The 17592-nt window shown below is 39.8% G+C and overlaps 1 protein-coding gene across 1 annotated transcript in view; it reads right to left on the reverse strand.

Annotated features, from left to right (window-relative positions):
* Window positions 1–17592, reverse strand: part of LOC122647662 (kinesin-like protein KIN-14B) — a 62399-nt gene that overhangs the window by 23684 nt on the left and 21123 nt on the right. The window contains exons 3-5 of the mRNA XM_043841020.1: window positions 15816–15887; window positions 4366–4421; window positions 4035–4251 (exon numbers count right to left, since the gene is read on the reverse strand). Of these exons, the coding sequence (XP_043696955.1) occupies window positions 4035–4251; window positions 4366–4421; window positions 15816–15887 (345 nt within the window). The remainder of the gene's footprint in view (window positions 1–4034; window positions 4252–4365; window positions 4422–15815; window positions 15888–17592) is intronic.

The following is a 17592-nucleotide window of genomic DNA, read 5'->3' on the forward strand; positions in this document are numbered from 1 at the left end:
ACTGTGTTAAAATTTAGATTTGAACTGACAGAATTGCCCTTGCAAAAAAAGAAAAAAAAAATGCAACTCATCTTCCCCAAATCGATTGGGGAAGATGAGTTGCAGGTTTTATGCAGAAACCAATTCCAATCTCTTCACTTCTCCTCGAAATCGAATTTGCAGAAGAGGAAGATGGATTATTAGGGATTGTAGCCATCTGATCAGGCTGATCGGCTTTCCGACAACAAGCAATAAACAGAGACATCAACGAAATTCCATCCCCCAAAGCGTGATGGATTCTCAATACACAACAATTTCGTTAACTTACCAAGAGTTGCTCTTGAAAACCAAGAGTGCGAAGGTGAGATAGCAAGCAGCAGATCTCAAATCAAGGATCGCCATTGTCATTAAGCTGTTTCAAGAGTAGCAATTGATCATGATCCTTGATGCAGATCTGAAGACCTTCCCGCGAGAGATTGAAGAGAAGAAGAGGCCAGCCTAAAAAAGAATTCCAGCATTCCCTACAAAACCTGCAACTCATCTTCCCCAACTCTTTTTCTCTGTCTCTCTGCAATACAATCGTTTTTTCGATTTTAGGGTTTACTTCCTTTCTTCTCCATTTGTAATCTGTTTCTTCCGATGACTGTGCAGTAAGTCACGCAGCCTAATAATCCATGAAAAATGTGTGTATAATCCACTCCTTATTAATTAATCTAAACATATAAGTATTTCCAGGGAAGGAATCACCGACATCTCATGGAAATGGAAAAAATTGATACCCTAATCTATTATTTCTTCATTACCATTCGGTAATTGATATCCTAATCTGTTTTCTGACTCTTCCATTGAATCCACAGTTCATGTGGGAGCAAGTGAAGATTTAGGGTTTTTTGACGATTTGAAATCCTTATCCTAAGGTTTTGTAACCTCTGTTTTTTTGTGAGAACGATTCTGAGAAGGAAACATGGCATCAATAGACGAGGAAGAGAGGGAGAAGATAGAGCAACAACTCGCGTCCCTCACGAAGCAGTGTATGAACACATAACTAGACGCTGATTACATTCGTATTATGATTTTGCCTGACTTCTTTCCTAATTTCTGGGTTAGATGGATGGCACTGGATCCCAGAAACTATAGGCAACTGGTAGATACAACTGTGGAGATTGCAAACAAAGTTGGTGCCGCTGATATCATAGGAAGATTATTTGAGGATCTTAAAGATGAGAGTGAACCATATAGGCGGATGGTGATGGAGACAACTGGGAAAGTCCTTACGAACTTGGGTGCTTCTGATAGTAATGATCGTTTGGAAGAGGAACTTATGGTGGAAGCTTATATGCTTTACAAGAGCAGACCAGTGATGAAGATAACGTTATGCTCAATGGGTTTGAGGCAGTGGTCAAGGCTCTTGGGATCAGAGTGAAACCCATCTTCCCCAATTGATTTGGGGAAGATGAGTTGCAGATTTTTTATTATTTTTTTTTTTTTGCAAGGGCAATTCCATCAGTTCAAATCTAAATTTTAACGCAGTTAGTCATGAACTGACGGAATGGGCTTATTTGTTACCGTTTGCAAACCTCAGGGGGGTACGCAGAATTTTTCAAAACTGGGGGGTAAAATCATCCTTTCGGCAAACCTCAGGGGTGGTATGTGTAAATTACCATTTTATTATTTACAATCAATTTTTGTTGCCATGGGAAATCCAGACAATGTGCAATAGGCACAAGGCGAATTGAGTTGCACGGATTGCACCTTGAATTAGTTCTAGGCACAGGCCTTTAAGTCGACTAATTAGAATCTTCAATCTCAGGCTGCTAAGGTGAAGGTCTACATGCAGGGAATTTGGGCTACAGCAGTAATGAGCATCAACATGGACATTTGGAGAGAAGGTCAAGCTAGTAAAAGCCCCAATTGAGAAGAAACCTGTATGAGCAGTGGATGATGCTGAGACATTAAACATTTAAGATTATCAAACACTATGCTCTTGGTGCTAACAATAATGGGGAAATGGGCCTGCTAGTTGTGTTGACAGAATTTATTGTCTTACTGCCATTGTCAGTCGGAATCAACTGAATGATTTTATGCATTTTTATGACAGATTCCCACCTCTTTAATCACAGAGATATGAAAATTAAAATCCAAATTTAGCGATGCTGGTCATTAAAATCCAAACTTTACAATGCTGACCAACACTGCTGCCACTCAAACAGTGGACAGAAGAAGGCATAAGAAAGAAGAGGAAGGATAGTAGAAGAAAAAAGGGAACAAACATGTGATGGGAGCAACTGAAAGACAGTATAATGTAAAAGGATTTTTTACTCAATTAAAAAGTGTCTCTTATTTATAAAGTTAGGAAATGGTCGTACATTGGTCATATCCTTTTGTCCCAAAAAGCAAGTGCTGTGAAACACTTGTTTCAATGAGAAAAAATAAAGATTGTCCTTATGTGAACAATTTGAAGCATCAGGCCCTTACAAGTAATTTTTTTTCTACAATAAACAATGAAAGTCCATTAAAAAGTATCTAAAAAAAATGTCTTCACACCATAGTTGTCAAGGCGACCCAAGTCGGTGGAGGGTGCCTAAGCGCTTAGGGAACCAAGGCGCCCAAGTTTTATTTTTATTTCCCCTCTTTACTAACATTATTTAGTATGCTACAATATATACCTTATATCATCAAAAATCAACATTAAGCCATATCAAGTCATCAAAAATCAATATTAAGTCACATCAAGACATCAAAAATCAATATTAAGCCACATCAAGTCATCAAAAATCAACATAGAATTAAAAGACAACAGAACTAAAGAAGCAAGCTATTGGAAGTTTGAAACAATCAGAACATACAATTGGTTTATACTGTTATTGGAATTGGTCATTGTCCTAGTATACCTAGTCTGACATTTGGTTTATACTATTCTTAGAATATGATCTTATCTATAAGTAATTAAACTGCTCTTGATTTAGAGAAATGTTCTTGTTCTCTAAGAAGTTTGACTGGTCAAATGATTTTATTTTTACGTGAGACTTTTTGTATTAGGTAGAATACAACACCAGTTTTCCAACAAATCCAAGATTGCTTAAATCTAATTTATACTGAAGGAGTTATGTTCCAGTCAAACCTTATTTGGTGTGATGAATGCTATCAAAATCACTCTGAATGAAAATATATTTTTTAAATATCAAAACAGATGAATATTTTACCACTTTTTTTTTAGCAATATTTTATTATATTAAGATTTATAGAATTTTTAGATATGAGAAAAATACTCAGCATTAGAAAATTAAAAATTTCACCTACCGCCAAAAATCTAGTTTCTGACCTTGAACTAGGGGGTTGACTTTTTATCTTTTTGGAATTGATCTTTTTAACTATTTTTATTGGATTCAAATAGGGGGTATTTGTTTATTCATGAATAATATCATTAGTAAATGAAATAACAAATATAAAACATTTACTTGACTGATATTTGGTAGCCTAGGCGACACCTTGACAACTATGCTTCATACTTTCCAACACAAACAAGAATACAATGTTTTGCAAAAGTACAATAATCCAGTCATGAAATACATTTAAAATGTAAAAGAGCTCATATATTTCTCAGCATTGTCTAATAGTAGGAAACAACTAAGGTAGCTGATGAGTGTAATGACGACTCATTATGTTAGATATCCGTAATCTCTCTAAGTGGCAGACTTGGATGGACTTGGGTGGACCATGTGACATGCCCCCCACATACATAATTAGGTGTCATTATTTAGTTTTTCCCAACAAATTGAACATAACAAATAGATATGCAGGTGATAAGAGATGAGTTTTAAATCAAATTCTTACAAAGTGAAAAAAAAAAACAAAAATCTACTTGTAGATTTAACGAAGTATGATTATATTAGGCTCATGAGTCTACATACAACATTCATAGTTTTTAAGTTATACCACTAACAACAAGAACTAAATGCCTCGTCTAGTTTAGCTTATCATCCAATTAACTATTCTTTTCTCTACATTAAGGCTGTGTTTGAGACTGCCAAAGTGAAATTTATGAAAAACAATACCAGCATTAAAAGCTTGTTTGCACCATCAGCAACAGTTGCAAGGCTCTCATATTGTTCAGGATCAAAGTCCATCAGTGCAGAGGTAAGATATTCTCCAGCTGGCGTAGTCTTTACTTTCTCATTGCCTGATTTAACCAGAGCAACTGTGCCATCGATCTTATCTGTGGCTGATGGCAAGGGAAGAACATCAGGAGAATGTCCTTTTCTGTTATCACTCCTGCCAAGATATCACAACAAACACGGTCAACGAAACAACTAACACAGAGAGAAACAATGAAGGAAGAAGTTCTAAAACGGTAACAACAATCAACAGCCAAAAAAAGAAGCGTACCTTCCCGAGTCCCGAGTTTGAAGATCCAACAATTCTCTGGTGGAAGGACTTGAAACCTTGACAAAATAGAGTACTAAGAAACTAATGTCATATGATTAACATGGGATTCATGCAGAAGATTCCAGAAAATATGAAATGATGGTACCTATTACTAAAGAAAACTCAATACCAAGGAATAAGTAAAACTATATACTTAAAAAGACCCACTTCCCAAGAAAAATACATTTCATTATATTATTTACATTTTTAGCTAGTATATTAAGTAGTAAAAGAAAAAAAACATCTCCAAAAGTCTCAAAAGTAAAGAGTAAGCTATTGAACATATTCTCCCTACTTCATAGGGTAGTTCACGGGAATTTTTTTTTTCTGTGTGTGTAGTTGTAAATCAAAGGTATCAAGTTATCAAGGAAGAAGGAAGGAGATGATGGATGGAAGAGGTAGAAGAAGAAGAGTAGATGGCGGTGGAAAGTTGTGGGAGAGAATACACTTCTCTCCCCTATTGAATCCCTTAGCATAACAACGGAAGCCCAAGCCAATATAAGATAATCAAGGGCAAGGAACTAAAACTCGTCTCGAGTACAGGTTTCGACCAGCCAAATTTCCAAGTTGGGTCGAGATCTCGAGTTGGGTAATATTTTTTTTCCAACTCAATGGCTGGTTTCGATGGGTTTTAGACCTATTTTGGGGCTGAAACTTGGTACTCAGCCCATTTTAGGCCATTTAAACACAATGGCACTATCAGATTTTGCAAAAACAAAGTCCAAATAGGAGTTTCACTTCGGACCCTAGGTTGGTAGGCGACGACGTACTAAAATACCCTACTCTACACAGAATTTAGTAATAAAAAGCAATCAAAGCATTCAATTAATGTAAAACAACTTAAATAAGCATTAGAAATATTAAAGCATACAATACATCAATCTATTTAACATATTACATCTATGATCTATCATCCCATAAAATGTGACCTTATCACTCATTTAGAACAATTCGGTCTGTATATTCTTCTCATGTAACAATGCTACTGTAGTATTGCACATAGTTGGCCACAGAACGCATATAAGTGTTGTCATCAACATCTTACCAAGTCCCCTATCTTAGGGTATAGAAGAGCCGGTTGCCATGAGGCGTGAGATTCATTGCTACTGTCATACTGAGGCATGTACGGTTGTAGCTAGTTTGGGACTGGGAATATGTCCACAAAACTTGACACAGTGCTTTGATTGCCGAACTCAAGAGCTGACTGCCCAAACTGAACATAGCCACTATATTCGGAACCGGTGCTCCCCTGGCCATAATCATAGTCATGATGAGGCTGACACGAATGCCATGACTGACGCTCACTAGTAGTATCTATACTCATGCTTCCGAAACTTGCGAGCATGGTCTTCATACTCATGTCATCATCATGCACAAATCTTGCACCACAATAGCTGAATGATGTCTCCGGCAACTTCTACGACGAAATCCAGCACAAAATGGTGAAAAACCAGTGGCAACAGCTCCCAAACAACCTCTCGGTCGAGACAGAGTCCAAATCTCGACTCTCTCGCGAGATCTGGAATTAATATTAAGTGTTTTGGGTAGTTTTTTGTATCGCATGAGATCTCGTCTCGAGGTCTTGAGAAACCGAAAAACTCATCGAGATCTCGCAAGTTTTAGTTCTATGATCAAGGGTGGTAAAAAATTTTCTTTAAAAAAAAGGAATAAACACATTATAACAATATTACAACATAACACCTATATACCTAAAGTACCCTTTTTGTATGAACTTGATATAAAACAGAATTGATTAATGCTTTGGTGAATCAATACGATTCCCCTAAGCCCTTTATTTATACTAATAAATAAGAGTTACATGGACAAATATGCCCCTACACAGCATACATAGTATAAACAAAGGAAAAGAAAGAATAAACATAAAGGAATAAAACAAGAGGAAAGGACCAGAATACCCCTACAGTATTCTGGCCTATATATCTAACACTCCCCCTTAAGTTGGTGCAAAAATGTCACACATGCCCATCTTGGCTAGAAAAGGATGAAACACTTTGCCACTCAGCCCCTTCGTGAACACTTTGCCACTCAGCCCCTTCGTGAACACATCAGTCAGCTGATCAGTAGACTTCACATAGGGAACACAGATTAGTCCAGCTTCAAGTTTCTCCTTGATGAAATGTCTGTCCACCTCCACATGTTTAGTATGGTCATGTTGGACAGGATTATGAGCGATGCTTATGGCAGCCTTATTGTCATAATATAACATCATTGGAAGTTGGACAGCAACCGCAATATCTTGCAACAGCCCCTTAAGCCATAACAATTCACAGATGCCATGAACCATCGCACGGAATTCAGCCTCAGCACTGGATCTTGCCACCACATTCTGTTTTTTACTAAGCCAGGTGACAAGGTTCCCACCTACAAAAGAGCAATATCCAGAGATGGGCTTCCTATCACTTGAACCAGCCCAATCTGCATTAGTATATGCCTCAACCTTCAGATGACCATTGGGAGATAAAAGTATCCCTTGTCCCGGAGCAGACTTCAAGTATTGTAAGATGCGAAGGACTACCTCCATATGAGAAGAATACGGGTCATGCATAAACTGGCTAACCATACTAACTGCAACAACAATGTCAGGTCGAGTGTGAGACAGGTAGATAAGTTTGCTCACCAACCGCTAATAACGACCTTTGTCAACTGGTGTGCCTTCCTTCTCCTTGAGTCTTGTCATAGCTTCTATGGGAGTGTCAGAAGGATGACACCCTAGCAGCCCTGTTTCAGACAATAGATCCAGGACATACTTTCTTTGAGACAGAAATATGCCCTTTGAAGAGCGAGCAACCTCTATCCCTAGAAAATATTTCAGAGTCCCCATATCCTTAATTTCAAACTCACGGCCAAGGAACAACTTCAACCTATTGATCTCATCACCATCATTGTCGGTCACTACAATATCATCAGCATAGACCATGAGGAGAGTAACCCTATCACCCACACGTTTGATGAACAAGGTATGATCAGCATTGCTTTGCTGGTAGCCCACTGAAAGCATAGCCTTGTGAAATCTACCGAACCAAGCTCTAGGTGACTGCTTCAAGCCATAGAGTGCACGCTTCAGTTGACACACCTTACCCTTGGTAGCAGGACTTGAAAAACCTGGAGGAATGTCCATATATACTTCTTCTTTTAGTTCACCATGGAGGAAGGCATTCTTTACATCTAATTGCTGAAGATCCCATCCAAGGTTCACTGCACAGGATAGCAATACCCTTACAGTATTGAGTTCTACTACCAGTGCGAAAGTTTCCTGGTAGTCAATGCCATATGTCCGAGTGAAGCCTTTAGCAACTAGACGTGCCTTGTACCGATCCACTGCACCATCCGCATCCGCTTGACCACAAACACCCATTTACAACCCACTGGTTTTTTCCCTGGAGGAAGAGCTACAAGATCCCACGTATTGTTTTTGTTCAATGCTCTCATTTCTTCCAACATTGTTGCCTTCCACTTTCCATCTGTAAATGCTTCCTGCCAATTTTTAGGAATGGAACCAGAAGAAAGGGAGGAAACAAAGGTATGAAAAGACGGAGAGAGAGAACTATAAGAAACAAAATGGGAAATGGGATGTAAAGTGCAGGTCCTGGTACCTTTGCGATGTGCAATGGGTAAATCAGAAGAGGAAGGCTCACCAGGAGAAGGAGGATCTGGATCCTGAGGCGGCAACTAGATGGGTATCGGTGCTGCAGTGGACCGATTTTGCCCTCTATTAGAACATCTCCGGTTATAAGTGAGAATGGAGGAATTGTCAATGGTCCTTTGAAAGTTACGAATGGTCCTCTGTACTGGATTCAGCTCCTCCTGAATAGGAATATTACCACCACCTGTTTCCATGATCTCCCCCTATATTGGATTTCCCTCAGGCGAAGGGATAGTAGCCTCAGGAGGCTGGGCAGCAGCCACGGTAGGCTGCACAGCAGTCATGGGAGTCTGGACAGCAACCACGGGAGGCTGGACAGCAGCCACGGGGGGCTGGACAGCAGCCTCGGGGGGCTGGACAGCAGCCACGGGAGGCTGGACAGCAGCCGGGGAGGGTTGGTTAGTAGTTATAGGTGATGAAGGGAGGGGAAACCCAAGGGTATGAACCACATCTTCACTCGAACTCTCCCCCTGAAGAGGTGGGGAAGAATAATAGGATAGTGTTTCATGAAAAACCACATCCATATTGACCATAGTACGACAGGTAAGAGGGTGGTAACACTTATAACCTTTCTGGGTTGGAGAATAACCCAAAAAAATACACATTAACCCAGGGGGTTCAAGCTTGCCAGTGGACTTAGTATCCCGAGCATAACAGACACAGCCAAAGACCTTGAGAGGTACCACACAAAGGAGGAATCCCCAAGTAAAATGTCAGATGGGCTACGGGAATCCAGAACCCGTGAAGGTAACCTATTAATAAGGCAAGCAACAGTGAGAACAGCATCACCCCAATATTGGGATGGAACATGTCGGGCAAACATTAATGCCCGTGCCACTTCCAATAAGTAGCGGTTCTTCCTTTCAGCCACACCATTTTGGGCCGGGGTATCAACACAACTAGTCTGATGTAAAATCCCATGATTAGCAAGGTATTGCTGAAATTGGGATTCCTTATATTCAGAACCATTATCACTTCGTAAAACCTTAAGAGTGGCCTGGAATTGGGTCTGGATCATTTTATGAAAATGTTGAAAACAAGAAAAAACCTGATTTTTAGTTTGAAGAAGATAAATCCAAGTATTTCTAGAATGACAATCAACAAATGAGACAAACCAACGATGGCTAGAAATAGATGTCTTACGACTAGGGCCCCAAACATCGGAATGCACCAAATGAAAACAAGAAGAACTCCTTTTATTTGATAAAGAATAAGTTGCACGTGTCTGTTTGGCCAGAACACAAGCCTCACAAAAAAAGTTGTCCCTATTACATTTGGTGACCAGAAAAGGAAATAAATGAGCTAAAATTCCTAATGGAGGGTGACCTAATCTAGAGTGCCATTGGTAAAGTTCAGAAGAGACCAAGGAGTTCTGATGTACTGGAGAAGGAACTGGTGGAGAGAGACGGCCATCATCAAGCAAATATAGACCACCATGGCCTTTTTTTGAAAAAAAGAATCAATGATATCGTGGCTCTGATACCATGATATAAAACAGAATTGATTAATGCTTCGGTGAATCAATACGATTCCCCTAAGCCCTTTATTTATACTAATAAATAAGAGTTACATGGACAAATGCCGCTACACAGCATACATAGTATAAACAAAGGAAAAGAAAGAATAAACATAAAGGAATAAAACCAGAGGAAAGGACCAGAATACCCCTACGGTATTCTGGCCTATATATGTAACAGAACTCTAATACTCCCCCTCAAGCTAGAGAATAAATATCATACATTCCCAGCTTGAACAAAAGAGTACTAAACTAATAAGGAATAAGCATTTTGGTGAAGATGTCAGCCAATTGATCACTAGTCCTCACAAAAGGGGTGCATATGTGACCTGATTCAATCTTCTCTTTGATGGCAGCCTTTTTATCACAATAGAGTCTCATAGGTGCCTCAATATCATACCTCAACTCTTGAACCAATCTTCTCAACCATAGGAGTTCGCAAACTCCATGTGCCATAGCCTTGAACTCTACCTCTACATGGGATCAGGCCACCACATGCTATATTTTGCTCCTCCATGTGACCAGGTTACCACCTACAAATGTACAATAGCCTGATGTAGACCATCTGTAAAAAACTGAACCAGCCAAATCGGCATCAGTGTAGCCTCTATCCTTAAGTGGTTTTGTCTAGCATGTAATAATCCTTTCCTTGGGGTGGACTTCAAGTACCTGTGGATGCGGTATACAACATCTAAGTGCCCACTTTTGGGGGCATGCATAAACTGACTCACCATCCCAACTGCATATATAACGCCTGGACGAGTCAATGAGAGGTAAATTAGCTTCCCCCACTAGATTCTAGTACTTCCCTGCATCAATAACGGATGGACTACAATCTTCTCCAAGCTTGTGGTTTCAGTCATAGGAGAGTTTGCTGGTTTGCAACCCAACATTCCTGTTTCTTTCAACAAATCCAGCACAAACTTCCTTTGGCAAATATTTATTCCCTTCTTAGACCTTGACACTTCAATCCCCAATAATACTTCAAGGGTCCAAGATCTTTAATTTCAAACTATTGGGTCAAGTAGGACTTCAGTCAACTTATCTCAACCTTGTCATTTCCAGTCACCATAATGTCATCTATATAGACAATAAGAGCTATGATGGTACCATTACCTTACCGGGTAAATAAAGTGTGGTCTGCTTGACTCTGGGAATACCCATTCTTTAGAATGGCCTATCCAAAATTCTCAAACCAAGCCTTTGGGGACTGTTTGAGGCCATAAAATGCCTTTTTGAGAAGACATGTTTTCTCTTCAATTGAAAGGAACTTCAAACCAGGAGGTGGTTACATGTACACTTCCTCTTCTAAGTCACCATTGAGAAGCATTCTTCCTCCAACTGATACAATGGCCAATCTCTATTGGCTTCCAGCAATAAGAGAACTCTTATCGAGTTGTGTTTAGTCACAAGAATAAATGTCTCCTGATAATCAAATTCATACATCTAACTGTATCCTTTGGGCACCAACCTGGCCTTATATCTCTCAACAACACCATCTGATCAATACTTGATCGTGTAGACCCGTTTACATCCAACTGGAGCTCTCCCTTTGGAAAGATCAACTAGCTTCCATGTACAGTTCTTCTCAAGTGCCAGAATTTCCTCAGACATGACTTTAGTAACATTCTTGGGAATGAAACAGCGAAAAGAGAAACAGAAAAGGAAATACATATAGGAGAGATAGCATCATAGAAAATAAACTTGGCTAAAGGATTAGTGCAAGCTCTACCCCCCCCCCTTTCGAATAGCAATAGGGAGGTCTAAATCAGGAATAGAAGTGTTACCTAACTAAGGAAGGTGGATATCAGGATGTGGATCCAAAGAGGACTCTTAGCATGTCTTCTTTGCTTTTCTTTGGTACACAAGCAACTCTTTCTAATTACCAAAACTCTTTAAATGATCAACGACATCAACAACATTCACTTCTTTGTGTTTCCTAACATCAAACAGAAATGGAGGAATGGGTAATGATGAAGGAAGAGGGGTGACATCAGCAGCCTTTTCACTCCCATTATCTCCCCTAAAGAGGATGTTGATGAGGATTAACGAAAGGGATAAATTCAAAGAAAGTGACTTCTTTGGAGAGAAGTCGCCTCTTGGAAGAGGGATGGTGGCACTTGTAGCCTTTTGTAGAGGAGGAATACCCAAGAAAGAGGCATTTGAGTGCCTTGGGGTCAAGTTTAGTCCGAGCAGACTTATTAACATGAACATAACAGATACACCCAAAGGAAATTTAGAACCAAGGAATTGGGCATGCGGTTGATTAAGAAGGCAGCAAGAAGAAGGGCATCAGACCAAAAAGTCTTAGGGACATTAACGTAAGACTAGAATACTAGTCCCAAATAACCCACAAAACCAAATTAGAAACAAGGGTAGAATTAGAAAGTTAGGGTTTCAAACCAAACCTGCCATGGGACTACAACCAAACTTGGATCGATTGAAGCTTGTATGGAGGGAAAGCACTGCTGAAAGTTTCACTCAATTCTGATGGTGGAGTTGGGAGATATGGAAGCAATACCAAATTAGAAGGTTAAGATTTATAGGCCAAACCAGCCAGCAGACTGGGCTGGAATTAGGATCGAGTGGCCCTCTTGTGTATCTAATTCAACCCTCCAAAACCCTGCTGGAACAGAGCTCAAACTTCAGAGAAAGGCTGATTTGATTATTGCAGGCAGCAGGGCAGAAACAGGTCTGCCATAGGGTGGTTTGATCCTTTTACTGAAGATGATCAATAACAACAGTCAAGACTTGATTGAATAATAATTCCAGGCTTCAACAGTGATCGATTGCAATAGTTGCAGTCACAAAACATACCAAGGATGAAGCTCCGTTGGTGTAGAAGATGGAGAGAAGAAGAAAATAAGAAAATAGCAAGTAAATGAGGTTCAAGGAGATTCGGCTCTCTCAGCCCTTCGGGTTTCAGCTCTCTCAGCCCTTCATCCACAGAATAGGATAATAAAATTTTGCACAAAAGCAATTCTCAGCCTCATTATAATCGTTGGTGGGGGGCCTCTAAGGGGCATTACAGATTTATGGGCAACTATGCTTGCCTTACAAGTAAGAGAAAATTAGAAACTTGCAAGAAAAGGAAACAAACTAAAAATAGAAACTTACGGAAAATAGAAACTTCTAAATAAAAGTTAAGCCTACTTTCTAAATCTGGAATTGGAAATTAAAGAGCTAAGGTTGCTTAATAGACAACCATAAAATATCCAAGAGAATAATTCTAAAAATAGAAACTAAACTAAACTCCTAATTCCCCCACCATAGACAAAATTGAGTCTTCTAATCAAGTCTTCACATGATCTGGTCTTGGGCCCACAAGATCTTCTAGTAGCATTCAACACCAAGGCAAAATAAGGGGCTGTGACACTGTTCAAGTGAACAGTAACGTGAACAATGTTTTGGCCTCTTCTTCTTCATGTTTTGTCCTACATCAGACATGCATGCCAAATAGTAGACTACTAGTGACTTCCAACAAATGATTATTTTTTCTCTCAGCTACCCCGTTCTGTTGGGGTGTGTCAACACAAGCAAGCTAATGGATAATGTCACCATCGGTAAAAAAGTTTTGGAGTCCACCATACATGTACTCCCCCCCCCCCCTCTTTATCAGAACGAACAATTTTAATTTTGGTTTCAAATTGAGTACAAATCATCTAATAGAAATTTTTTAAGGCATCATAAACATCATTTTTATGCTTCATCAAATAAGTCCGAGTAGACCGAGAATAATCAACAACAAATGACACAGAGTAACAATAACCAAACAAAGAAGTAGTGGGGCAGGTCCCCATACATCAAAATGCACAATATGAAAAAGAACAGTAGATCTATCACCATGATATGGATGAAAAGAACGACAATGTTTGGCAAACATACATGGTTCACACTGAAAAACATCAGAAGGAAAACAAATGTGGTAATTGTTATCCTAATAACAAAAGGATGGCCTAAACGTTGAAGCCAAAGCTTCACTGAATCCACAATACTATTGTCACTATTTCCATACGCATAGGACTGAGCTGTAAGCAAAACAAGTGTGTGGGGTTCCAGGAGGTAAAGCCCATTCTCCTCACGTCAACTGCCAATAATTCTCTTCGTCACCAAATCCTAAAAATAACAATGAATGAGAAAAAAAAGAGACAACAATTCAAGGACTTGGTTAAGCTGCTCACAGATAAAAGATTAGTGACACAGTTAGGGACATGAAGAACGGAGTCAAGGGAAATAGAGGAAGTAACATGGACATTGCCCTTACCAGAAATGGAAAGGGAGCCATCAACGACTCTAACCTTCTCCCTACCAGAACAGACAGAATAGGAATCGTAACACTAAGACATACCTGTCATATGATCAATGGCGTCAGAGACAATAACTCAAGAGGGACCAGTGGAAGGAGCCGATGTGGAGACCTGCAAGGTATTCCACCCATGGAATACCTATGCTACTGATGCATGCACAACTAAGCCAACCCCACACACAAATACACAATGCCTCATTTGTGGCAGCCACAATGCCTACCAAGCCTTTCTTATGGCATGTCATGACGCCTTGCCTGATGTAATGGCACCGAGGGGGGTGAGGCACACCACCCCTCCTCAAGGTAACTCTTAATCAATTGCCCCTTTTTCAGGAGACACCAACGCCCTCAAAAATTCATATTGTCATATTCGGGTCATCATAACTCTTTGGTTTCCCAAATTACCCCTTCCTTCTTCCATAACCCCAGCATGATGCCATAGAGCTTGAACATGCATCGTGCAAAGAACAAAGGCCGTCATTAAGTCTGAGCCACGCACACACGTGCCTTTGTATGTGTCATGACCATGCCAACACATTGGCCAAAGACAGCAAGTTGCACTCAAGGTGCAAAAGCTTCCTAGCGTAAGGTGTGCCTCGGGGATGTAAGATGCACTCCTCACCAAATAAACATATCAGCACTCAATCCATTAGAAATTTGTGAGTAATTGGACATCAAACTATAGATTAAGCACGAAAGCAAATAGAAACTCATATGCCAAGGCAGAATTTAAAGTTTAATTTGAAGCACAGTAACATACATATGCATAACACATGCTTCAGTACAGATATTAAAGCATAAAACCAAAGTATCAACTAGCAAATGGTTAGTATCCCCATGCAATCCCAACCACACACATCATTTATTTAAGTTCAAAGCATCAAATGTAAATCTAAGGAACCAAAAACATGAAAACTAGCAAATGTAATTTCCAAATGTTTAAACCAAGATGCCAAACAGGCCACATCACTGTGGTACACGCATCACACACCTTGCACCTCAACTAAGCCACACAAAGGCAAGCGCCGCAGTGATGCGCTGCAACTTGAACCACCTCGCGCATTGCCTGAGGCATGTGCCTCAATGTGCCTAAATAACACTGCAGAGGACCAGTAATACAACTAAAGAATATGAATCAACCAACTGCTGTCCCAAAAGCATTAATGTATTTCAAAAAAAATGATGAAAAGCCAATGAGATAAGATCCTAAATTCAAGAGACAGCTAGAAAGGTGAACAGGATGATAGATATCAATTTGTTTTATAGATATAAATATCATCATATTTCATAAACCAAAGCCAAACTTCAAATGAAAACCATAATTTACAATGCCATTTTTCATTTATTTTCAAAACCATTTTCAAAACCACAAAAGACTCTATAAGAAAAGGGCAAGGATTACACCCAAAAAAAAAATAGAATGGAATGAGAGCATCGTATAAAGAATCAACAACCTTTCCCAGTTGAACAAAAGGTCGTAAGAACAAACACCCCTAAATTAAGGTAGAGCAGACTCCCACAAAAGCAAAGTAACTAGGACCAAATCACAAATTCCATGCAAATCAAAATAAGTTCCTTCAAAAATTTTACCATATAGCTCATGCAAATGGCACCAACAAAGCAGATTTCATAGAACTTTTCCTTAGCAACTGAAGCATCAATATACCAAAAAATAATTGTATACAGAATGCTACAAGGGATTAACTAAGACATTGGGGACAAAGCCAAAACATGGAACAGAACACTTCAGGGAAACAATTACCGCTAGCAATTGAACTACACACATAACAAATCCTCTCTCAAAATGAAGAGGGATAAAAGGAGCAGAATGGTGTGAACTGTAAATGTCATCTACAACGAAATATAAGAATGTAAATACCATGAAAATGCAAAAGTCTGTACAGTGTGATTAGAAGTGTACAAACCTGGGGAGATCCACCAAATTTAGCTTTCTCTGTTAATCTAACAAATAGCTTCTCATTTTCCTCATGCAACCTCTGTTAAAGTAACACAAATCTGTCAACCAATGAATTAAGAATGATAGAATCAGGAAATAAATTAAATGGATAACTTTGGTATTTCATGTGGAGCAGAACAGGCATACAGGTGAAGGGATGACACATAGATCGTAGGAGGTACACTCCTGTGGTTAGAAATACATATGAGAAGAGAGATATGGTGCCGAACAGGACAATAGAAAGTATGAGAGGAGCTTCGCTGACTTCATAAACAGAAGTGAGTTACAGGTAACGGCAGAGGAAGCATAGACGCATGGTGGGATAATTAAACTCCAACTCTACAAAGAGTAGCTATGTTTCATATGGAAGAACGCTTAGCAAAAACTTCACAAGAAGCATTGATACAGGCAATCCCAGACCACAAAAAAAATCTTAGAGAAATCCTTCAGAGGAAAAAGAGGGGGGGGGGGGGGGAGCCCTTTCAGGCTCCATATGAATGTAATTATATTTTTTGGTGCTGCCACATGTATGTAGTTAAAGAACTCAGATATTAGTGGTGGAAAAATGGTGCAGTTCTCAAATAAATAGATTGCCTGGATTTGTTTTTATTATAGACTTCAAATTAGCAGAGGAAAAAAAAAAGGAATATGGCATCATTCAGGAATAATGCAAGTGCACAACCTACAGGCAGAGAGACCAAAACATCTCAAACAAACATGGAGAGAGATGGCCCAAACAGAGTAGAAAAGATGAAACGGAAAGAATCGAAGACAGAGTTGTTAAGGGTAATTCACCTGAAGAAAATTAAGAAATTAAATGGAGACATGGAATGAAAAGCGTTATGAGCAAAGGTGGGTGATATAACTCTAGCACCATTCATCGAAGATAAACCACATAAGACAGATTAAAGGGAATGGAGGTTCCTCTACTTGCTCCTTTCAAAGTTTGGTTTTGCTGATGCTTGGATTAACTTAATCAGGAAAACTACAGAGAATTGCTGGTTCTCTATTGTATTGGGAGGCAGTTCTTCAAGTTTCTTCAAATCTACTAGGGGATTGAGACAAGGGGGACCCCGTATCGAGCTTAATAAAAGTCTAGGGGCTTCCCCGGGTCCCAGGTCATATTCGGGTTTAAAAAATAAAAAATAAAAAACAATAGAAGACATGGGGAAATAAGGTGTACTGCTAGCTCCATTATAGAGTGCATTAAAACCTGGGTGAAAGACCTTCCATTAACCTCCAAGGTTGGTCGACAGGGGTCCTCTAGAGACGGTTTGATCCTCCAGTGCTTTGGCCTCGTGACGCCTTCCCCCAAGCTGAAACGCCCTCTCCTAGTTTATTGGTGCCCACCATTCGCCTCTGTTAAGCTTAATGTGGATGGTGCTTGTCGGGGCAATCCTGGATATTGGGGGGGGGGGTGGAGGAGTTGTTAGGAATTCGAATGGAGTGGTCCTGGCTGCTTTCTCTAATTTTTATGGTTTTTGCACTAATTCGATTGCTGAGCTGAGAGCCTTAAGGGATGGTTTGCTCCTGTGCCAGAAGCTGGGTTTCTCTGATTTGGTGGTAAGCTCGGACTCCGCTTCCACTGTCAGAATGGTTAACCTCAAGAGGCGTAACTTGTGGAAGGGTTGGTACTGGTTCTAGGAGGTACTGGCTTTATCATCTGCTACAAGGGCATATGTGTCTTTTGCGTTTCGAGAGAGCAACAGGGCGGCTTATTGGTTGGTCAATCTTGCTTGTGATTC

The sequence above is a fragment of the Telopea speciosissima genome, unplaced genomic scaffold, assembly GCF_018873765.1.
Source record: "Telopea speciosissima isolate NSW1024214 ecotype Mountain lineage unplaced genomic scaffold, Tspe_v1 Tspe_v1.0110, whole genome shotgun sequence".
In the NCBI taxonomy this organism is placed as follows: Eukaryota; Viridiplantae; Streptophyta; class Magnoliopsida; order Proteales; family Proteaceae; genus Telopea; species Telopea speciosissima.